The sequence below is a fragment of the Manacus candei genome, unplaced genomic scaffold (genome assembly GCF_025592945.1).
Source record: "Manacus candei isolate 608988 ecotype Guabito, Panama unplaced genomic scaffold, ASM2559294v1 h1tg000028l, whole genome shotgun sequence".
NCBI classification, from domain to species: domain Eukaryota; kingdom Metazoa; phylum Chordata; class Aves; order Passeriformes; family Pipridae; genus Manacus; species Manacus candei.
In genome coordinates, this window is record NW_026138076.1 from 31,053,631 (window position 1) to 31,078,736 (window position 25,106).

At 37.9% G+C, this 25,106-nt stretch overlaps 1 protein-coding gene across 1 annotated transcript in view; it reads left to right on the top strand.

Annotated features, from left to right (window-relative positions):
• The window catches only part of COL25A1 (collagen type XXV alpha 1 chain), a 310,364-nt gene that overhangs the window by 238,404 nt on the left and 46,854 nt on the right, over positions 1-25,106 (top strand). Inside the window, exons 13-18 of the mRNA XM_051789718.1 lie at positions 9,912-9,965; positions 11,471-11,497; positions 13,797-13,841; positions 18,299-18,331; positions 18,492-18,527; positions 22,338-22,382. Coding sequence (XP_051645678.1) covers positions 9,912-9,965; positions 11,471-11,497; positions 13,797-13,841; positions 18,299-18,331; positions 18,492-18,527; positions 22,338-22,382 — 240 coding nt within the window. The remainder of the gene's footprint in view (positions 1-9,911; positions 9,966-11,470; positions 11,498-13,796; positions 13,842-18,298; positions 18,332-18,491; positions 18,528-22,337; positions 22,383-25,106) is intronic.

Sequence of the window (25,106 nt, forward strand, 5' to 3'; positions counted from 1 at the left end):
TTCATATTTTATAGCTGTATTCAATTGCAACATGAATGGTAGACAGTGCCTACCAACTCAGATGCTGTTGATGTACATAGTTCAAGTAATTTTTGTGGCCAAAGTCTGAGTGAAAAGCCAGTGTAGTATGATTTTCTTTGGGTGTGCAGGAAGATGTAAGAAGACTGGATAGGGTGAAGTTGAAAATCACATTGAATAGAACAGACCTGATGATTCAAGAGCTTTATTTTTAATGGGAATCACACAAACTCCAGCCAGAAGTCTTTACTCAGGTGAGCACAAAAAGTGGATATGGAGGGAATGTGTCAAATGTGCAATTAACATGTCATTTTGGGAAGATGGAATTTTTTTAAGCTGTATAGCAAGGCTGTTGCATGTCTATTTTTAGGAGACCACAAAGACTTACCTGCAGTCATGTTTCAGGGGGAAGAACAGAAATACACAATTGCACATTATGGGAAGATGCAAACACATCTTTAAATGTTGATTATTAACTTTAAATTGTGCTTTAAAAACAGCTCCTAACATTTTCAATTTATGGGTTTATATTTATTTGATTTACTTCAACATTCACAGCATCTAAAGCTTTGAAGACATTTTTAAATTATTACCACTATATTAAAGATATTAGTGTGTTCTTAGTGTACCTGGACTATTTTATTTTTGACCTTAAAGGAAAAAAAAATTATTAGATGACCTAGGTACCAGGACAAAAGCCATACAGAATAAAATGAATTGCTGTTACGTTTTTTAGTTTGATTTCTCAACTGTTGGTTCATATTGACTAGAAAGCACTTCCTTATGTGCAGAAAATGTATTATTTCCTATAATACTAAGCAGATGAAAGTTGAATGTTGCTATCTCTTTTAATCAATTAATAAAAAAATTCTGTTAGCTTGGAAATAGTGGTAGAAATAAAGGTAAACAGAAAGACTGTTTGTCTAAAGTTAGAAAGTATAATGCAGTCTAGGACTCCCATGTTAATATTTTTCTACCAAAAGGTCCATTCTTCCAATTTCTATGAAAAAACAGATTCTCGGTACAGTGTGACACAGAAGATATTGTTGAAGGAAGACCAGAGTAGTCATTTTGAGAGTTGGGCTATACTATGAGCCAGCTGCTGGCACTCCTGGCTTTACTCATACAGATTCATGTTGATTTGAAAAATAGATGAATTCAACTTGACTGTGTGATGCAAGTCATCCCCTTTTTAGAAGTTGCGTAGTTAAAAGACTTTACAAAAGCCTTACTGTCTTGGTTGCCTTTTAATCAGAGAGCTTGGTCTGTTAAACAACAGCATGTGCAGTGCACTAAGTTCCAAGTTAATATTTTTTCTTAGTTTAAAAGGCAGTGAGTGTTAAGCACATGCTTAAAATTAAATGTATGAATGCTTATCTCATCTGGACAATGAAATATTTTTCAGCCGATGAATGTCAGCAGTGAATTAGCTTTGCTCTTTCCTTAAACAGGTGAACAGTACTGTAGTGGGTTGACCCTGGCCAGATGCCAAGTACCCACTAAAGCCGCTTGCTCACTCTCCCTCTGCCGCTCTCTTTCTCTCTCTGTTTCTGCCGCTGCTCAGGGAGAGGAGTCCTTCCCCTGCTCCTGTGGGGTTCCTCCCATGGGAATCAGTCCTTGATGGACGTCTCCAACATGAGTCCATCCCTCGGGCAGCAGCTCTTCCCAAACTGCTGTCTCATGGGTCACTCCTCCATGGGGTGCAGTCCTTCATGAATGAGCTGTACTGATGTGAGTCCCCCACAGGGGCCACAAGTCCTACCTGGAAAAAACCTACTCCAATGTGGGCTTCCCTCTCCACGGGCTGCAGGTCCCCAGCAGGACCCCACTCCATCCTGGGCCTCCCACAGGGTCACAGCTTCTTTCATGCATCCACCTGCTCCAGCATGGGCTCCTCCATGGGCTGCAGGTGGGTCTCTGCACCCCGATGGTCCTCCAAGGGCTGCAGGGGCACAGCTGCTCCACCATGGTCTGTACCACGGGCTGCAGGGGCCACAGCTCCGGTGCCTGGAGCACCTTCTGCCCCTCCTTCTGCAGTGACCTTGGTGTCTATGTTGTTATTCCCATGTTCTCACTCTACTCTTCCCTGGCTGGAATTTTCTTCTGCGCAACAATCTTTTGTTCTTAAACATGTTATGACAGAGGTGTTACTATTACTTCTAATTGGCTTGGCCTTGGCCAGTGGCAGGAAGTCTATCCGGGAGCCAGCTGGCATTGGCTCCATGGGACAGGGGAAGCTTCTAACAGAAGCCACCCCTGTAGCCCCCATTCTACCAAAACCCAGCCACAGAAACCCACTACAGATATAGTCATCTTCTCTGCGTCTTTATAATTTTCCTTTTCCCTTCACCTCTTCTTTAACTGAAACAGTGGATTATGGGAGTTGATTGACAAGTCTGACCAATAGGTCTGGGAATGAGATCATAAATTTTGAGTGCACTTAGAACAGTTTTCTAATCCCTTAACATATGAACCACTTTGCTTAGACAATCTCTAGATATTAGAGTAAGTGTAATTTTATACAACCCACATGTTTTTGCAGGACGTTAGCTAGTAGATTTTTCTTGTATTCAGAGTAGCTAAACCATTGCCATAAAAACTTCACACATTTTTTTTCTTCTAGGCCAAACCCAGTGAAACATTACAGGTGGTCTTGCAAGGGCATTTACAGTTTTCATTTTTTCCTACATTTGGGAATCTATAGCCAGCTTATCTTGCTGAGAACAGTAACTGTTGTTGAGAACTGTTGAGAAGAGAAAGGAGCTGCCTAATAATATCTGCAGCTGGAGAGAGTATTGTTCCTGGGATGGACTGAAACCTTCTGAGATAGCAAGGAGAGTCTTTCTGAGTGCTGCCTTTCCTCTGTAAACTGTTGTGCAATCCACCTTAGCAGGTTGCTTTCTAGCAAGGTGCTACAGCAGATATACTTCCCTTTCTCAGTCCCTGGCAAGAGGTCCTCAGGCACTCAAATAGCATGAAAAAGCATTAGTCCTGCATGGAGATGAGAGGTTAGACCTAGGGATATCAGATCCCTACATTAATCATGTTGTAATAGCCACAAAGGGCTTCTTGGAAAATTCAACTGTGTAAGTGTAGAATATATACTCTGGTATTTGCTCAGTGGTACTGATTTGATAAGGACTCTCAGAGACTGCAGCAGCAGCAACAGCACAAGGAGAGAAGTGGAGATTCCTTAAGTCAAGATTGCATTTGGCCTGAAGGAACCCAGTTTCTGGAGTCTGTGCAACTAAGTCTCTTTGTTATAAATAGGAGTTTGTGCTCCTATAAATAGGAATGTGTGGTCAGGATAGATCCCTTCATTTCAAATTATTTCAGTAGATTGACAATAGCAATTTGATAAACCTCAGAAGAATCTTCCTTCTTGTCAGTAGGTTCAGAGTTTGGGTATGCACATTTTTTACTGCTTTCTTCATGCTTCTTATTTCTTAAATTTAGATGTATTTTCCTATTACTGTGTACAGTACTATGTAGGGAACACATTTTGAAGGTAGCAATATCCCATTTCTTTAGAGAAATGAGGCAGGGTATACACATACTAACATTTTTTCAACTAAAGGAAGGAAACATCATAAATGTAGTTCACAAATTCTCAGACAGGTTTGCAGGCCAGCTGAGTCTTGTTGAAGAGCCTTTACACTTAATTTCAGCTGGTGAGTGGGCTGGGAGAGATTTCCAATCCTTAAACAAACAATTTCAAGTTACTTTTGAGGGGGGGGGGGAAAGCAAGTTGAAAGGAGGTAATTCAACCCTGGTTTGAAATGGAAATCATAGTAACATGTCTGAGAAACCACTTTTTTACCCTCTGTCTTTGTCTATGTATTTTAGAGTAAAATTAGACTGGATTAGATTTTGGACCTCTTGTGTTTCCTTATCCTTAAATTGATTACATTCTAATGACTGAAAAATATAGCAATACTGACAGGCTTTCTTTTCAGGGTGAGGTGGATATCAACCAGCTGGTGTAGACAGAGTTATGTATCTCACCAAAACAAAACCTATTTCAGAACAGCAGCCTCCAGGCAGCTTTTTTTGCTACAAACAAGAAAAGCTGGGGCCTCCAGCCACATTATTTTTAGCTGATTATTCTGAATATGAAGGTATATGCCTCCAGGGCACAAAGCACTGCAGTAAGGAAGGAGCATGTTTTCAATTGCCTTGACTCCTTTGATATGGACTCTAGTGGGTGATACATTTTCAGCCCTGTTCTGAAGTAGATTTTATGAGTTCATATTGACAGATTTTTCTCACATTACCAGCAGAGCACAAGCAGTGCTCTACACATTCGCGTACTCATCAAGTTCAGATTCGCTTCAATGTAAGCATTGAGACTGCCCCTACAACAAGAGTATCTGAGGAAACTACTACACCTAGTTATTGAGCAGGGTGCTGAAGGTTGTTCTTTGCCCAAATACAGGAAAGACAGAGACAGTCTGTCAATGTTAATACAGCTATCCAGTTACTATAGGCTCAAGAATGTCAGAACTTGAACCAGTGTTCTGGTGTGCTGTCCAAAGGAGTATCCTTCTGTTTTTTTCTTTGAATTATCTGAAAGTCCTGAAATGAACGGCTGGGTTGAGTATATTCTTGGCATGTTAATATTTTCTTTGCCTTGGCAATTGATAGGAGGCAACTGGAGGAAAAAGCCAAACACTTCTGAGACTGAAAGCATTTTGTTGAAGCCATTTCTAGAAATTATCAGAAGTTTTTGAATAACTAATGGTGATCCTCTACATACTCATTCAGTCATGCCTTGACACTGCAGTTTGCTGATGGGACAGTTTTCTTTCTAATTCATTGCAGTAGTGACAGTAACTTACTTTGTTACAGTGCTGCTATTTTTGCAAATCAAAGTGCCTATCTCCCTGTCAAGATGTTTGGGGTTAACATGTGGAACTGTCAACGGCAGCTCCTCATCCACAGGATTGCTCATGAAACATGTTAAAGACTTTCCTGTTACTGACAGTAAACAAACATTACAACATACTGTAGTTATTCCACTGATGGGGACACTGCAATTTCTCTATGGCATATAAACAACAGCAAAACAATCCCACTGTGTCTGCAGCACACCTCTGTGTAAGTTGTCATCAGGTAAATTACTGGAACATTTACGTACCTCCTGAGTTAAGCTGATCGATTTTGGGTGAGTGAACAATAGAACGTTAGCTGGAAATTTTTATTTCCACCAGTGTGAGACCATCTGTGAATTCAGCAAACTTTATCTGAAAAAAAATGGATGCTGGTGGTGAATAACTGAAGACTTCAGTGTCTCAGTGTTCTATGGGCAATGTCTTTTTCTGCTGTAGACAGGAGGCTAGAGAATTGCCTTCCAGTACTGCATAATTTTTACATGAAATTTGTGTAAAGAAAGCTTTTCTAGTATTTTCTAATGTTTTCTAGTTTATTGTGAAGTGGTCATGTAATGAAAACAAAACTCTTCTTTTAGGATTGGTCAAGTTACACAAAGGCAAGAGAAAATAACTTTATATGAAACGGAAGTTAAAGGCTACTGGAACAGTATTTTTAATGCAATATTTGCATGTTTACCAGTTTGGGGCATGGCATTTGTGCATCAGGTAGTTGTCTCACTGCTTTGGTACAGCAAAACCTTGATAGAGAATGTATTCAGATAAGATGTTGCTGGTACCACAGGATCCCAGTAAGTTATTTCTCTTTCAGTCATGGTGTCACTTAAGCCGCACTTTGCTGAGGTGGTATTTGGAAATCATAGCCCATCTTGGTGCCAGTAGGGAGAATTTTGGTTTTATTATGGTATATCATGGTAGTCACACAGGATGTTCATTATGCAAGACAGCTTCTATGGTGTGGTCTAGCTGAGAACAAGAATGCAGAAGGGCAGGAAGGGCTGGTATCAATTCCTTTACATTGAGTACTGAGGTATTTCACACCTCCCCACATCATCTTCCCCACAGTCCATCCCTTTCAGGAAAAAGTTCCAAGGGAATGCTCTGAGGGTGGCTTCAGACAATTTCTCTGGGTCTTGCATCTTTTTCTTGTATGAGGGTACAGTTTAGCCCTCATTAAATCTTTAATTGGGATCATGGATTGTGTTTTATAGCCACTAGAAAGATTTAGAGCATGATTGCAGTCACTCTGTCCTTGAGTGATAATTTCTCAGGAGTTCATGACTGGAGAAGGGCAAGCTATGAGCTAAAATCAGATGTACTACAGACAAAATTACTCTTTAAATGGTAAAAACCCCACTGTTGAGACCACTCTTGGAGTCCTATGTCCAGTTGTGGGCTCCTAAGTACAATACAGGGACATACTGGTTATGAAGGGCCTCATGAATCTCATCTCATGAAGGGCCTCAAAGATGAGCAAGGGACTGCAGTATGTCTCCTGTGAGGAAAGGCTGAGAGAGCTGAGACTTAAACCTAGGGGAGAGCTCAGGGAAGAATCTCGTCGGTGTGGACAAACACCTGAAGGGAAGGTGCAAAGAAGATGGGCCAAGTGCTTTTCAGTGGTGTCCAGTGACAAGACCAGAGGCAATGGGCACAAACTGGAACACAGGAGGTTCCCTCTGAAGGGCAGAAAACACTTTTTTTACTGTGAGTGTGACTGAGCACTGATACAGGTGCCTGGGGGGGCTATAGAGTTTCCATCCTTGGAGATATTTAAAAACCATCTGGACGTGATCCTGGGCAGGCAGCTCTTGGTGACCTTGCTTGAGCAGGGAGAATTGGATCGGATGATCTCCATAGGTGCCTTCTAACCTCAACAATTCTGTGATTATGTGAAAGAACAAATAAATAACAATATGCTGCCTCGATTTGAAAGCTAGATGATGTGCAGAAGACAATTGTTTCTGCAGCCTAACACCTTTGCTGTCAATGCTTTTAAAGAGAGACTGCAGTAGGAGTCAGGAAAGGCATTACCCATGGCCTGGTGAATGTAAAAAAGGTGGCATTAAGGATCTAGTTTTATAGTTTCTTTCATTCTATCAGGTTGAAAAGAAGTCTGATTTAAATTATTGCATTAGATGACATTGTCGAATGGACACATCACTCCTTGAAAATCATGTAAATTATCTTCAGCCTTTTAAAGGTCAGCTATGCCTTTTGTTCATCTCCAAAACATTAACCCATGGGGCTGAAACATACTTATACAGTATTTTATACTCCAATTTACTCATACAGCACTTTGCATTCTGGTTTTAATATAGGCGTTGAGTAATAAATATATAAATAACTAAAAGTAACTAAATGGAAGGAAAATAATTAACTGTATTTCCTAACAGAAATATTTCAATGCCAATTTAATGCCACTATTTTCATGTCAAGAATCAAATCATCTTTTGGGACCAATATTGCTACAATAACACAGTATTTCAGTGTGTAGCATGGGAAAAACTATCAATCTACTCACCTTCAAAAGTTAACTGCTGTTTTGCTTCATAACTACTTTTAGAATTTCCTAATCAATGAGAGGTCTTTCAAGGCTTTGGTCTGTTTTGCTCTTAGGGGGAGCTTTTCTTTTTTTTTTTTCCTTTTTTTTCTTTTTTTCTTTTTTCTTTTTTTTTTCTTATTTCCTGTACATTTTTACTTCACATTATTACCCCCTGATTCCTTGTATGGACAAGAAAATAGAGTTCTAAAATAGGGAAAGTAATATTATAGGTATGACAGAAAATTATTTTAGTCCCTGTTCGTCTGAACATTAGAAACAGAATGATAATCACTTCAAAAACATAAAGCCACAAGGTCATTTCTGTGCTGTCCTTCTAGGTTTGCCTTCAATCTTTCCCATTCCCAGAGATAATTTCTGCTGTTCTGATGCCTCTGACTAGTACTTCCAGTGCCAGAAACGTAGTGTTGAGCATAGAAAAGTCGCATATGGGTCAGAAATGAGACTGTTGGTATGAAGAGGGATTTACTATGACTAGATGACAACCTGACGTTTTCACCTCTTTTTCAAAGAAAATAATTGTTTTGTTCTAGTTTTTCAGTCTCCATTTTGTCACAGTAGTAGCCCTCTGCATTCATAGCACTTTTATGTAAACCTGGGAGGAAAGGGCAGGCTTGGAACTTCAACCTTTTGATTAGAGATTTAAGCCCCATGAAAACGCCAGCCAACAGCAGCTGTTTGAAAATGAAGGGGACAGAAACAAAATTGTTTGGGATGTGAGTATGAGGAGAAACAAGTGTATATTCATTGGTCCCTGCTGCTTCATTTTGTCAACTGGCAGTTTTCTTCAAGACCCTTTTAGGTCAATCCTTTAGGACACATCTAATCTCCCAGCTTCAGATCCTGACTACTCATATATCGAATGTCTGTGCCACTTTATCAGCCTTACAGCTATTGTAGTACAAAGGAGCCTTGAGAAAGGGCTGACACAAATGACTATTTTATTTCCTGTGAGCTTAATGATACCTAACATTTTTTCTCTGGCTTGGAAAATACCTCAATAGAGTTTTGCTAGAACCTCGAAGGTTTTGGTTTGTATTTTGAAACAACTCTTGATGAAATTAAAATGTAATTAATGATACAATGGAACTTGCTTTCACAGAGAATCAGAGTTTATATATCTGTGATTAAAATGAGACTGTGGAAATAAGAAAAAGCTAAGTCCTTTCTTAATAGAAGACTTTTATGGAGGATTACAAAACACATGTTGTTGTATTTGAAAAACCCTTTATCTTAATTCCTCTATAACTTCTGAGTAGAGGATTGGTTCATCGTGTATACTAAGTTTGAATACTGTATGAAAATTGTTCACTGAGTTTCTGATACAAATTACTGTTTCTAATTTGGGTTGTATAATTGTATTTAACTTTTCCACATTTTTATACATTTACATAGCAAAGGGCTTGTAGAAGAACCTAGTTACAGGCTTTTTCAGATGTTTTTGTGGCTGTTATTTTTATGTGCTTTGCTATGCCAGAAGTGTGATGCGGTTTTGTACGTGAGGGTTATCAAAGAAGGTAGGTATTTGTTGTGAGACAGATATACACCTGCAAAGGGTTTTGTATAGTAAGCCCTAATTGTTTTACAATAAAGTTTAACCATTGTGTTATCATTTTGTCTAAAGTAAATATCTGTGTTTTTTCTGTAAATCTGGGATATAAACACTAAGAAATGTCTTTTAGGGTCTTGTTTTGGTTTGTTTTTTTCTTGTTTGCTTCTTTCTTGCTTTCTTTTGTTTGTTTGTTTTTAAATTTGGGGGAGGGAAAAAAATTGAAAATAATTGTTATTTGTTGCGACTTATGAAAATCATTTATGACTCCTTGAACTGTAGAAGAATAATGTACTGTCCATTAAAAATACCCAAAAGTTGGAACATCGATGTAATTCTGAACGTTTTTAAATCTTTTAAAACCACTTTATAGCAAGTGGTATTAAAGTATCAAAAATGGTCAAGCAAAGTAGGTTTAAAAAATTAAAAGCTCTCTGTTCTTCCAAATTCTTCCATTTCTGAAATGGGCCCTTCTCATTTTATTTCGTTATCTGCCTTCTGTATGAGACCAGAAGCACAAATGTCAAAATCATTTAAGATAAGCCTTTCTTGCAGTATTTCTAGGTTTTAGAAAAGAGAAAAGCATTGGCAGTCTTGCTGGGAAGACTATGCTTTTAAGGTTAATTGGCCAGATTTTCAGAATCAGGAGTCACAGTTCTCTTTTCTGTTTAGTTTGACATCTGTGTGTCTCTACCACCTTCAGTAGAATTATTTCTTGTCTTATATATCAGAGTTAATCCAGCCTGATGAAATAAGGCATTTTAGTGCCTAACTGTGGAGTACATATTCGCCGAGTCTTTTTAAATTTTGTTTATCATTACTTATCCAATATGAGAGTATTCATATATTTCATCATATCTTTCCTAACCTCATGTTTTGTTTTCTTTGCCTTTAGGGTGAACCTGGTTTGCCTGGCATAGCAGGAGAAAAGGGAGCAGCGGGGCTTAAGGTCAGTACTGAAAATGGATTAAAAACAGAAACACAGTATGTGAGTGCATATATAGATGACAGTCATGCTTTCCAACTTGGGTTTATATTCTGACTGGCTTTTAATGGTCTGCTCCTTCCAGTGATCAGTGCTGTAAGAGGCTTTGCACATTTCCCCATAAGGGAGCATATTCTTCTGCTGTGCATGTATAATCCCAGTCAGCCGCACTGACGCATATACATCCACTGCCAAGTGAATGCAATATGCCTGCAAGTGTTTGGGAATTTGGGGACCTTTTCAGAAGGGCTTTGTTTATGCCCCTTACAATGTGTTTCAGGCTTCTTTTCAAGAACTGCTGTGGTCAACTCTTTGACGAATGTCAGGGTTAAGTCTCGAGGGCTGATCCTGCTGTTATGGAAGTTAGCAACAAGCCTCATTAGGAGCATGTCTCAGCCTGTATTTGTTACATCAGTATGACTCTTCGCACTTATTTTATTGTTATATTATTTGTTCTGCTGTTTTAATATTGAACAAGTGAAATAGAACTTAAAGCTTACCATAACTTCATTGAAAAGAAAGCTCAACATGTCCAAGATGGTGGGATCTGTGGGCTTCTGTGTGCTAAATTCTAATCCCATCAGCTGCGAGCGTGTGTCTTTGGTGCACATGTGCTCCTCAGCTGATTCTGTGCATCATGCTGCTACTGACAGACATGCAAGGCAGCCTGTTTACATTTACTGACTCTCTGCTTGTCCGTCAGGAATGAAAACAAACCATTTGGGAGCATGACCTTTTCTTACTTTCTAACAGAAGCCAAATTATGGCAGTTGATGCTTAATTCGTAGTCACAGCTGTAGTCTCTGAGTTGCCTAGCGACCACCAGCCTTCAGAAGGGGCAAATATGAACCAGAGTGCAACTCTGAGCCAGAAATGCAGAGATGAGTTGTCAGGGTCAGGCTGGTGTGCAAAAGTGCATTTACAGTTTCTTGAGCACATTTTAATTTTGAAAAAAAATAGTGGCTATAAGCCATCTTTTTGTTACAGAGATTGTTACAGAGAATGTAAGGAGCACTGAAGCCTCTTTACTCTGAAACAAAAGTAAGAATTAGTTTAAAACGGTTAAGACTTTCCCTTCACATTCAGACTTCGGGGTTTTCCTTTGTTCATTCCCAACGTAAGGAAACCAAATGTAGGAATTACCTACATCCTCACAGGCCACCTGTCGAAGACATACATCTGTTTGTCAGTGTTTAATCTGGGACAAAAGAGGAGGGAGGGAAGTTTTTACATGCAAATCATTAAGCTTTTAAAATTATGTTTAAATTGTATTGTCCATTGAGGTCTATTACATTTACATATTCTATTGTTTATTGGAGATTTTTATGTTGGATTTTATCATCTGAGGCATTGTCATCAGTAGTGACATAAGGGCTAGTAATTGGCATACTAATGGTAGTAATACTAACACTTTAATTTTTCTTTGAGTTAGTAACTTATGACTTCTTTGCTTCAATTATTTTCATCAGGGTGACCCTGGAGAAAGAGGAGAAAAGGTGAGACATGTTCCCTTTCCTTTGCGGTGGTTCTGTTTTGCGTAACTGCTTGGAGAATTGCCAGTGCACTGACTCCGAGTTTAAAAAGAAAAAAACACAGCTAGTACCTAGAACTTGAGAGTCATCGGGCAGCCTTTAGAAGTGTCAGGCAATACCTACTAATGGAAGTTATTAATCTGTGATTACTGCAGTGGGATTAATCACAGAGAGCAGTGCGTTAAAAGCTCATGTGTTAAAGGCTGCTGAGCTGAGCAACCATGCAACTAATCCTCACTATGGTTAGTCTCAGAAAATGATGAGCCTGTCTGAATAGAGATCCACACATTTCTCATAACTTGGTTTTAGTGCTCTGACATCTGTGTGGAATGAAATGATTAGGTAACAAGAGTGATAGCTACATAGACTCTGAATGATATCTGGGTAACCGGTTCTTCACACACTGAAAGTGCAATTCTCCATTCGTATTTGAATCAATTTAAGGAAGAGCAAGGGAATATGCCCCCATGATTTTAGACTGTAGACTGTCTGAAGAGGTACCAGCAGCACAAATGTTACACTGATTATGTTCTGACTTGCAGTGAGTTAGTGAGGAATTACTTCTCTGATGTCCACAGTCACGCCAAGACAAGACAAGGGGCTGGAACAAGCTCCATGCTGCAAAACAGGAGTATAATTCTGCTCTTCTGGGGAGGAGCATCCATGTACACACTGAGTTAGAGTGAGCTTCTGCATCTGTAGACAGGGGCAGATTGAGAATAAGGCATAATCCTTATTCTGAGTAGGAATCTGTACATGGCTTCATCTTCTTAAGTACATGGAGCCATGTTTTTAAAAAATAAGTTGCTTATATTGAGGTGCAATTTGCTCTTGAGAAATGTTTACCAATGTGTTTGCAGCTACAATTGAATTTCACTTCCAGATGTCTGTAAATCCAATTCATTCACATTTTGAAAAGCATATAATAAAATAATCCAGGGAAATCTTGGAAGTCTATACCCCACATATAGAAGTATGTAACTGGGAATCTTTTTTCATGAAATAATTTCTTCTGTTATATTTGTTGAAGTGCTTCACTAATCCTATGTTTGTTTTCAGACACAAAAGGAATAACAATATACTGAATTTCTGTTACTTAAAATCATTGTATTTTTCCATAATTACCCTTTGTCTTTTCCTAAAAGTGTAATTACAAATGCCCTCAATGTGCTTTATCATGTCAAATGAACTTGGGATGACATTCCTAAGAGTTGCTGTTCTGTGTTTCATCGAGCCCTTAATTAAAGTGCTGCTAGATTGTTACCTAGTTCCCATTGTGTCAGTGACTGTGATATACAAATTGCTTTCTGTAATAAGTCTTTCTGAATGAAATTTCACATTAAGGTTTTTGGAACAATATGACAGATGCTAAATAAATACTGCTATTTGAATACCACTACTGGTTATCTGACCAAGAATAGGAATGTTTTTTTAGCCTACTTAGACTTAGTATTTATTAATATTTTTGGCATTTTAAATATTTCTTGCACTTCACGTGAACTTCAAGTCCCACAGGAGTTCTTGACCTATAGTCTAACACACAACGTCGACTATTTGGTGTAGTCTGGACTTCTTATATGGCTATATGATTGTAAGTGGAAATTAGGTCTTTTTCTAGATAAATCTTTTGAAATTTTTCTTTAAAGAGTTGGGTTTTTTTAAAAGTAGAAAATGTCTACTCAACCATGAAAAAGTGTTATCTGAACATCACTTTTTTAACAAAAAGCAATGCATGGAATTTATGTAGAGATAACAGTCATTTTGGTAGCTCCTTGGAGGAGTGACATTCGGTGCATTTTTTTAGTTGGTGAATCATTTGAGAAGGACTTCAAACTCAGAGAGTATATACCATAAATTACTTGAGAATCCTGATAAAAAGTATTGGAATTGGGTAACTGTCATCTGAATTTTATTAGATGCATTTAGGTGAATGTCTCTGTGTTGAAAAAAAAAAAAGGATTGGCAATTTAAAATGCTGAATCATCATGAAATCATTAAATCATTCCTTCATTGCTAAACTGCAGTGAACTTAGAAAATTGGTAGATTATACTGACAGGTTGTTATTTGATAGTTTGATCGTGAAAGAGATAATGGTTGTAGTGAGGTCTGTATAAGACATAGACACTTCCTGACAATGTCACAAAGAGGCTGATTGCCTGGTTAACAAAATCAACTTGCTAATCATGTTGGAATGCTGACTCTTCTCTGCATGTTGTATGCTTACATAAAATCATTAAAATATAATATATATTTTGATTATAGGGGGACGCTGGAGAAAATGGACTGAAGGGTGACACGGGAGAAAAGGTACACTGCTTATTAGCAGAGAAGAAAATCTGTGCTTTAGGCATGCTTACAATATAATGAGCTAATGAAAATAATAATTTGATCAAAAGAAAAATGCATTTTAAGCTGATGGTTTTTTTAAAGATGAATGATTCGACTGAGTTCATTTTTATAAACAGATGAAAAATTGTCACTATTCTGTCCAACTAAGCATAAGATTTCTGACTTTAAACAGCAGTAGTTTAGTACAGAATACATCAGCATGTTTCTAACTCTTTGCTGAAATTTGCATCATACAGAAGCTTTGGTCACAGCCTGTCAGTTGGAATTAGGTCTGTTGAGTTGTTGCCATTTCTGATATACCCTTTAATTTTTCCCCTTCTGTGTTTCCCTCAAAGAGAAGGGACCAAACGAATAAGTACAAAAATTATGGTATTGTGATAGGTAATTTCCCTCTAAAATTGGCTGCTGGACAATCAGGAGTTGAAGATAAAAACACACTTTAAATCTGTATCCCAAGTGACAGCAATAATAACCTCACTTGATACCCTGCTGGTTCATTGTTGCAAAGTACCAAGATGTTGTAGAAATCACTAAAGAATAGACTTTGTCAAAATTTTTATTTTCCTTAGTTGCATTTTAGCACATATGAGACTTGTGCTGTATCACTGAAAAAAAAATTAACATGTATTTTCAATGTGGTTTGCTTAAACAAGTCATAGTCTTTAGCAGTCAGGGTAAAGCGTGTGTTGCACAGGAGAAAGGGTCAGACATATTGATCTATTCTGGCCATCACTTCTGAATTCATATGCTTCTAAAAACATTTACTGTAGTGACTGCACTTCGGCAGAAACATAGAAATTTTTTCTTGTACCCTCACATATGTAATGCTTAACCACCTCACATCAGTTCAGTACAAGGAGAAATTTATGATGGATTTATCAAACTGGTAAGGAATGCGTGCAAATCCCTCAGGACCTTTGGATGCAGTAAAACTACACTTTGAAGAGCACAAGGATTTTTTGGGGTATATTCTGAAGTCAGCAATTAAAAACAGACATCAGATTTAACAATAGTCAAGTTATTTGATTTTCGAACTTCATTTAAATAATACTTTATCTGCAGTCATGCTTATTAACCCAGATGAAAGTCTTAAGAACCTTACTTAGTTATACAGTGTATGCCAGTAACATAATCTTGATCCACTTTTATGTGGTTTAAGAATATAATCTGTTAGAAGTACGAGATTGTTGTTCAGGTAGGTAGTTCTGCAGCAAGTAAATGGGAAGTTAATAATCTCTCTGGGAAGCCTAGTGCTGCTTCACTTGTTGGTTTTCTACTTTATCAGCTCTGAGAGTGAACTTGCATCCACTAGAATGCCCATACTGCACTGTGATTAGCAGTGTGCACATCTCCCTGTTTCTGCCCAAGTATAAAGTTTTAAATATTTCTATGTGAACTTTCAGCATTTTGGCAATCTAAGTGGGACCAACTTGTGGAAAATATAGATCATCATGAGACTTCTGATATTGCCATATCTGAAGAAATTTCAATAAACCTGTTGACCTTCATAATGCAGAAGTCTCCCATCTCTTCTGGGTTTCATATGAGTTTCAGAGGTGGAGTGGTGACATGGAAATATATTCTGTTTGTTTGGAGTGCATTGCTTTAACTATAACAGATTAGTATCCTCTGCATTAATTTTTGCAGGACTTTACAGAATTGTGACTTTGTTGATTTTCATTATTTTTCCTCCATTTTTCCTGCCTACAAGACAGTCTGCCACCCAGAAAAAAAAAAAATAAAACCAAACAAAACAAAACAGTTCTTATAGGAGAGCTGCAGCTTAAAGTTCCCGATAGACAACTCTGCAAACAGCACTTTCTAGAGAGCTTAGGAGGTGGGTTTTGACAGATAATTTAGGAGTAAGTATTAAACTTGGTGTCATTACAGTACACTTGAGCTACTTAACAGGGTTTGTATTCTTTCCTGTTCTTCAGCATAGGAGAAGGTTTTTGCTCTATGATCATTATGTGTAATTCAGCATGAGTTTGCCCAGAAATTGCTAATCATTTAAGTGGCAGAGGAAATCAGAATGACTGTTTCAGACACATTTAATAAATATGCTCAAGAAGTAGACTTGACTTTTTTCCTATATTTCTTTTTTATTTGTATTTTTGTCTGTATTATAAGACTTAATAAGACTCTTTTCAAAGTGCGTTTGTAAGAGAGCTGCTGGATGTATTCAGAGATGAGATAAGTCTGGTATCCACTCAGTTCTCAGGTGTTCAGCCACATACATGTACAGACCCTTCCTGCTCAGTAAACAGCATTAATTTTACATAAATAAATGCAGAGAACATTACAGTAGATCATAATGCTACACATATGCTTAAGAGATTTAATCCATAGTTCACAAAAATTAAAAGCATTTCTTTAAAGGCTTAATAATGTTTCTGTGAGATAAACACTAAGTTTTATTTATATGGTGAGAGAGAGAGATACCAGGTGACAACAGTTTCAGACTTGCTTTAGGAGCAGGTTCCTGTTTGTGCAATTAATGTAGTTTTGTTTTCTCAACCACTGTACCTAGTGACTCTCAGATATGTGGACTTGGGTGCTTTATTCTTGACCTGAGACTTTAGAATTAAAGTGTCTTTGTTGAATTGTCCTACTTTGAAGATAGTCTTAATGCCAAACTTGATTTCTGTATTCTTCCACTGTAGCCTTGGTCCTTAGAAACTACCAAATATATTCCTTCTTTTCACGTGTTCACCTGCTAAATTTTCTTCATTCATGGACTGTTTGACTTATCAGTGAATTGAGAACATGCTGTACTGTAATTTTTTCTTTAATCTGATACTAATTTTTATTCTTGCATGAAGATGTCTTGTAACCATTTTGTGTCTTATCTTCTCTCTATCCATCATTACCCTTTAAAATGTTTAACTGGCTAATGTGTCTTACCAGTTGCTTTGCCACTTCATAGCTATAAAAAGTCCTTGAGGCTTCCAGTTGTACATGCTTGTAAGGGATATTAGCAGTATCACTCATGCGTGTCTATCAAAATGAGGCAGCTCAGGTTTCCATGCATGTATCAGCCCTTCATAATACTGATTTTTGTGTTTTCTTCACACAAGAGCAAGCTGCAGTAGCTGTTACTCCTGTTCTTTAAAGGATAATGAGCACGTAAACTGGTACAGTTTAATTTTGTAAGATAATACCAAAGAGACTCCATACCCAAACCAACTTTAAAGCAGCGGCATTTACAGAATGCTTCCTGCAGCTTCACTGAAACATCAGGAATGGGTATCCCTATTTGTATTTTAGCACAGAGAATATTAAGCATTTATATTTTGCTTATGCATCTTCAAAGTACATTACAGTACTGACTTCTATTCTACCTATGTAAATCACTAGCAGGCTGTGGGGGAGCTTGATATTTCTGCTATGTAGCAACTTGTTACTTCCAGCAAATGATGTACATTTATTTTGAATAAGGAAACAATTTTTCAAATTTATTTTCAAATATATAGTACTCTAGCCATCTTCAGTAGTATATAGTTTGACTAGAAAACCTATCAGTATTTTTTTTCTTTTTTCTTCAACGTGTTGTTTAAGGAAAAGAAAACAACTAATTGAGTGTACAAGAATTTTAAGTATCCTGTGACAATTGTAGAAAACTGGAAGCTAAAAGCTTCCTTGGCCCAGTCACTCACTGATCCTCTGTCCTTGTACTTATCACTGCCTATCAAATCCAGTCAATTCAGTGAAACACAGGCAAATCTTTTTGAATTCTAAATGCCTCCTCAGAACAGAGCCCTTTCTTGAATATGTAAATTACCATAGCTAGCTCATCCTGTAAGGTATAACACATCACTGCATTGATCTATCAGTTTAAATATATTTCCTCAGCTAAAGTGCTGAGGAAATAGAGCTATGACCAGCCCTGATGGAGATAAACTCATAAGTCACTGGGGCTTTTTTTGAAGGTGAGTCTTCATTAGCACAAAAAATTTTGTCAGTTGAGACCTGACACTTGCCATCTGTAGAATTAGGTCAAAATCATTGCTCATATTCTTTGCAAATAGCAGTAAATTATTTTTAATGTAGATCAGCAATTTAGAGATGTCAAAGTGTGTCCCTTCTTCTGGCTTTGTGAAGTGCATTTATACAAAATCTGCAATTACTATGTCTACATTATTAGTTGTAAAATTTGAGGTTAACTGCTACACTGTTTGGGTGAGTGAAACTAAATCTCTCTGCATGATCTTGACAACAATACTGTTCCTTTTCTGAGTCACACTGATTGAATTCATTAGTTAAATTCCTGTGTAGCCGCATGAAGAACAGGCAATCTTGCTGTATAGTTATTTTACCGTATAATGTTGCTGTAGTCTTACATGATTTGTTATAAGTGTTTCCTGGAAAACTGTATATGTAATAAGTGTGATTATTTCTTGTGGATTTTGTATCAGGGTGACCCTGGTTCTTCTGCTGCAGGAATCAAGGTATGTGCTTTTAAAGCAGTTGTGAAGGTAGAAGAGGGGTGGTTGGTCCATGTTACTTTGCAGTGTCACAGACACTGTGGATATCATTAATGTTATGGTTTTCTACATCTTTATCTTTAATTCATTTATTCAGATCTCATCTTTCATCTGTTTCCTTTAGGGTGAACCTGGTGAATCTGGACGGCCTGGACAAAAGGTATTACTTGGAATTGTTCAGTTTTCCTTTTCTGTTGGATTTGTGATAAACGATGTTACATCAATGTTACCCCTGGCCCCTGTACTCAGATTAGCCCAAGGCTGTACAGTTTAGCTGACCAAGGCCTGTACATATTTGGTGTATGTTCATTTTGTATTTTAAAAAAGCACAGGAATGATGATACTAATTAACATGAAAAGTGATATTAGACTAACCCACCTTCCCTTCTAGCCACAGCACACTTCTTGTATTGAAAACCTATGCAGTTGCAGCTGGCGAGACTAACAAAGAATGGCTCTGTTCCTTCAGTGATCACAAGCTAACCCTGCATGTTTGACTGACTATTAACCTTCAGACTATGGTACATTATTACATCTCATTAGGAGGAAAATAAGTATTGACTAGAATCTTTTTTCACATGTACCTGTTAGGGAACAAAATAAGGATTGGCAAGAATCCCTTTCATATATTCCTGTAAGGGGAATCAAACTGTCAGAGGCATGTGGTATGTTTGGAAGGACATAGACCAGGTAATGCTGCTCTGTTCTTCCTTCCAGGGGAAGAAATACCCCTGGGTGCTGTGTGGCTGAGGCTGCTTCTGCAAGTAAAGGTTCTGCAGGAGTTCTAATGACTCTGTGCTGCATGAGGCCATCTGAAGCTGGGGAATTTGCTCTTTGAATCCATAGTACATCAAACAGTAAATGCTGTGCATTCAGCTCCCTTTCATGAGAGTAGGAGGCAGGTCCTGCAGGGAGAACAAAGACACAATGAGAAAACCAGATTTTTTGAATTGCAATATTTGGTTTCCCTTGAGAGCCATTGGTACCATTCTTACCTCTTACAATATTGAAAATTAACCACTGCTGCCAGAGTGGAGCAGAGTCCAACTGCAGGTTCAGGTAGCAGATATTCCAGACAGACAATCAAGAACTAAAATTCTACATAATGGATGGCAGTACAACCGTTTTCTAATACTCGAGGTCTTTTGGTGACTAAGCAAAACCCCAAACCACATATAAATAAGAAATAAATAAGAAATTAAGTCTTTTTGTTTGAAAATTATAACTGTCATCAATTATAGGATACTAAACAAAGACTATTATGGTTGCAAACGCAGTTCTTTAGTAAAATACAGTTTTAATTAGGAGAGGTAATCAAAGTTGTTTAAAGCTGTCTAATCTACGGAGTCATTTAGTGTGTGCATTCTGCATTGCATGCTTTGCTTGGGTAATAAACCAGAAAATGCACTTAAGAGCCTGTGGAGATTCATACTGTCATTAGGTGGCTGCCATGGAGGCAAAACTAGCAGTGATTTATCAGCAGGCTCCTCGATCTCAGTCCCCGGGCACTCAGGTTTGATCTCATTTAGGCAGCATGGATGAGCGAGGGGTACGCAGTTCAAACTTTCTATAATCTCAGCTTCTTGTTCACACCAGGGGGGACTTAGTGTGTTCTTTCCATTCACATCATAAGCTTCCACAATGCCATGTTCATGTCCCAGCCCAAACCAGCAGCTCCTATAATGCGCTCATGCAGCGTACCTCCTCCAGACAGATGCCCCACGTCTGCTGCTCTGCACACCTGCTTAGCAGGGGTTACCCCACCAGAGATTGGGGGGGGGCTCTTTTTCCAACTAGAGGCGTGTCTCTGCCATCTATGTCATCTGAATACTTTTCCCTCTTCCTGAATACTTGTCCCATTCCTATTTCCTTCCTGTATCTTCTTTTCTTCCTCTCCTTCTAGTTGTTCCTTATCCATCTTCTAAGGACAGATATATATTGAGCTGCCCACCTGAATATTATTTACATGAAATGAAATGAGACAGTATTTTGGCAATCTGACAAGGCTGCTTTGTGCCATATTGTGTGATTGTGTGCAGAGGTGATAGGATGACCTGCAGTGCCAAGCTGAGCATTATGAAATAGAGTTTGTATACAGCTTTGGTTTCTTTAAAAATAATTCTTCCCATAAATTGTACTTAGATTTTAGGAAGAGTCCAGAAAAGAAAATATTATGCATTCATCTACAATACTATTTGTAGTTAAGAAATAGTGATTTATTTAATTGTGTTTCACATTGGTTAGTGTATCTTTGAGGGGCATTTTAATTGTTTTAGATTGTGACTCTGAACTGGCTTTGCTGGATTCCTTCTGCTTGTTATGTGTGAGTCTGTGAGGCTTACCTCTGTCCCAAGACTAAATAGTGACCTACGGCAGCAATACTATTATATTATCAGTTATAAATATTCAAATGCTGTGCTTAGAAGTGAAAAACAGTGTCTCCACAATTAGATGAGAAAAGTTCATGGTTGTAGTTTTGTATGTATGGCCATGCAAGAAATGTTTGGAGTTAACATTTTGTTAGTTCAATAGAGGCCTTTTAAAGGATTATTCTTTTGCAAGAGTGATAACCCATTTTCTGCTTTGTAAAGTGTTAGTGAACATACCAAAAAATATTAGTGTCTGTTGAAAATGGCATCCTAGCCTCTGTTCTTCTATCTGATTTTATAGTTAATATTTTGAGACTGGAATCTTTCCTGTGCTTTTAGGCAAAATGTAATTTTGTTATGAACAATTCAAGTCTATTCAATATTACTGCCTCAAATAAGTGTTTTTGGGTACAGTAGTTTGATGAACATCTGTCTTATGTATACATGTGTTTGTGTATGTGTACACGTGTTTATGTGAGTGTAGGAATGTATGTAAGCATGTGTTTACACAGACATGTAAGATATTTTAATAGCACAATCTGTATGAATCAGCCCAAACCACAGAGTTGAAATCTGTATTTCTATAAAGCTCAGGAGTGTACAAAATCTGGGATATAGTTCAATTCATTATAAAGGTAAAAGTTGGCTTCAGAGTTCAAATCTAAGCTTCCAGAAAGTTCAGGGAATGTTCAGATCCAAAGTGCTGGTTAGAATCCACCTCTATATTAAAATAAAATCTCCAGCCTTTAAAATAATGATTTCTTCACATGTTATTACTCTTTTTTTCCTCTTCATCATCTTTATTTCCCTGGACAACATTTTTCCATTTAGCTGATATCTCAAAATGACCATTTGTGAGAATGTTGTCATTCTTGTCTTAGACTAATTTCAACTTAATTTCAAAATTAATACATTCAGTTTTGAATACCTGTTAAAAAATTACCCTTGCAAATGCAGTTCTGTAGGTCTTTTAATTGCAATTTTAAATAAGCAAGGCTTTTTTGGGTAAAGCAGTAAAAGGTTACACTCACACTGTCCTTCATGGCACCATGTATATTCACAGATAAATAGCAAGCTCTGAAATGATGTTATGGATAACTCCATAAAATTGATGGTCCAGTTATAATTATGCAGTCCTGCTTGAATCATGCAATTTAAACTAAGCTCTTCTGAATTGCTTTGTAGCTAAATCAGGCAGTTACACAGCACAATATCTAGCTCAGAGTTGGGAATGGAACAGAATTAAACATCTGTCGTAAGTATGGAACTTAAATGAGAGTGTGTAGAATGAACCAGTGCTGCTTGTTTTCTTCCCTTTTGCTGAAGGCTAAGGAGAATTCATATTTGGCTTTCCTGACATGAATTTTCAGTCTGGGTGTCATCTTCAAATTCAAGGTTCCCAGAAGATACCTAAGTTCTTAACACAACTCCTACTCATTGTACATTTAAGACAGTCAGATATTTTGAAAATATCGGTCCTGCTGGAGCTGACCAGCAGCCATTCGTGCTCTTTTATCTTCCTGCACAATTTACAGGGGTGTTCGCTGGATAGTGACCATAACTGAATAATGTCTGTAATATTATGTAATTTTCCCATGTAGGGTGAACCAGGTCTTCCTGGGCTTCCTGGACTCCCTGGAATAAAGGTAAATAAACTTTGTATCTGTTGTATTGGGGGGACATCACAAAGAGGGCGAACTGCAAGAATTTGGCTCAAATGGATTTACTGTGCTTGTCTTACATCTTCTGAGTCTCTGGTATTAAACTAGGGGTTGGCATGGAAATGTTTCACGTGGAAAATTGATTAAGTGTCTATGAGTAGGCAAACAGTGTATCTTACATTATAATGTGAGTAGAACATTGCATTCTAGGTTTGGGGTTTTTTTAAAATCTAAAATAGTAGAGGGTTTTATATTTTATTTTTTTTATTTAATGGAAGAGTCTTGTCATCAAAGTTTTATTTGGTTTCCACTTTGATGTGTGCTTTCCAGTAGCAATAGTCTACTGAATTTACCAAGCCTCCAGCCAGAGAACTGCATTAGTTATACACAGGATGTGGAGAACTGGTTCTGTCGACAAAAATACGCTGTGCTCCATTACACAGCAGTGATTTCCACTGACAAGTCAAAATGTTTTAGTAAGACTCTTGTCAGTATAAGGTACAGTCCCTGACCCAGTACCTGGTTTAGTCTCTGGCTTCCAGTTTGTCTGGAATCTTTAGGCAAGTTGATTCAAAAGACACGTGGTTGGTTGAGTTCTACGTAGTTGCATTGGGAATTGCAGACACTTGCGCAGTTTGAGCTGTGACTGTATAATTCTGCACAGAGCGAGTGAATTCACATATCCTGAGTGAGTACAGATTAGAATGATCGCTTTTCCTTCGTGGAAAAGACTGTTCTTTCAGAAAACAAAATCTTTGCATTCCAGCATGGGCCTGTGTATACCTCGAGGAGATAGCTTTTATAATTTCTCCCTCCCGTAACAAGGAGGATAAGTCAGAGACTAAATTCTTGTCCATCGTGGTAGGGTTCAGGATTTATGTAATGGAATGTAATATTTGCAGCGGTTTTCTTAAGGGACCTGTGAATTGCCACAGCATTGAAGCATAATGTCCCTTCTGTGTTCCTAATGAATTATGGGAAGAATTGAATGTGCATATTAGAGTCTGTGTGTTGTAGCAGCTGAAAATACAGTTCCCAGGGAGGTTGTTCGTTTTCTGCAATACTGAATCCTATACTGACTAGTGAAGATCATGTAAGAAGAGAGTCTTGTGTGGTTAAACTATTTTTACAAGGACCTTTGGCAGCAATCCCTATTCTATTTACTTTAACTGTGAGCAAAGAGTAGCTCAGTTGAAGGTCATTGGGGCACTTGCCTGGGGCACTCATCCTGGGAACACATGCCAAAAGCAACTGGAGTTGTGACTGGTCTTTGGGGTTTCCATCTTCATGCAGACCTTGCATGTCCATGAATTTAACCAATAAATAAAAAAGTCTACATCTGAGCGTCTGCTCTGGGAAAATTATTTGTTGGCAGTAAGGCTGGCTCAGAGGGGCAGCTTTTGAAATCACCTGAAAGGCAAAAAGTGAAGTGAAAAATGGATGAAGTGTGGGATTTTTGCCCAGTGAAACTTGTTTCCGAATTCAGTGGGTACAGTGGAAAAACAGTGCAGTTGCCTGCAGAGTAAAATGGAATCACTTGGTCAAATATTAATCATTTAGGGAAGTGCAGTCTTCTATTTAAAATCTAGTCCAGAGGGAGACTGGTGGTGTTTCAGTACAGAAATTTCATCTAGTGCAATTCTGCGTTGAGGTGGCTGTCTGCGCCAGAGATGGTGACAAGCAAGCTAGTAGAATGTGCATAGGAGAGAGCAAAGCACATCTGGTCACATCAGGCTTACAGGATGGGTGTTGTTCGATTCAAGGCATTCAACTCTATGTAATTAAGCAGTCTGTAGAAAAAAACCTGGATTTTTCTGTCACTGAAAGCTATGTCTGTGGCATGATAAGAAGTAGCAGAAACCAGAGAATGGCTGGAGTTAAGACAATGGACAATCCTCAGCAAAGAAAAAGTAGTATTTGCCCCCTTTTCTCACCCTCTGTTTTAACTAAGATTTATGTCCCACCATGGGAAAATCATCACATCAATTTCCAAAAACAACATCAGCATTATCTTGTGGAGAAACAAAGTTCCAGGGAACTGGTGTTGATTGAAAATTTCTTTGAAATAGCAGTGACAGGATGAGAAATTTGAACATGGAGGAAACCCAATTGTCTGGATTTGCAATCACTTGGTACCATCATGTTGTTACCACACAAAACAGAGAGGAATCCTATTTGTAGCAGTGACTTCCTTATGGTCTTTTTTCTTTTCCTTTTTTTCTCTTTTTTTTTCTGTTTTTCTTTTTTTCCTCTCTCTTTTTTTTCCCCCTGATCGATCTTTGTTGTTGATTACAGTATTTTCAAAGATTTCTCAGGACTTTATAAAACTCTCCAAGATAATGTCTTTGCTATTCTCTTAATAGTGATATGCAGTGATGGTACGTGTAATGCGAAAGAAATAGTACAAACCTCTCACAGTGTTGTTACGACATCTAGGAACTTGTCACAATATGTAAGTTTCCAGAAGGGAAGTTTTTCCTAGCAAACGGATGACAACATTCTTGTGAATTTGCGTGCCAGCCCAGTAGCTCTTGGCAGAGATTTTTCAGACTGTTTCCAAACTTTGTGAGAGGTAAAGAAAAGTAGATCAAGATACAGGAATATTCTACACACAGAAGATTCCTGGATGTAGTTCTTAAATGTTAAATAGTAAGTTCCCTTTTCTTTAAATCTCTTAGTTGAACTGAAATTTGCTGCCTTGTGAATTAA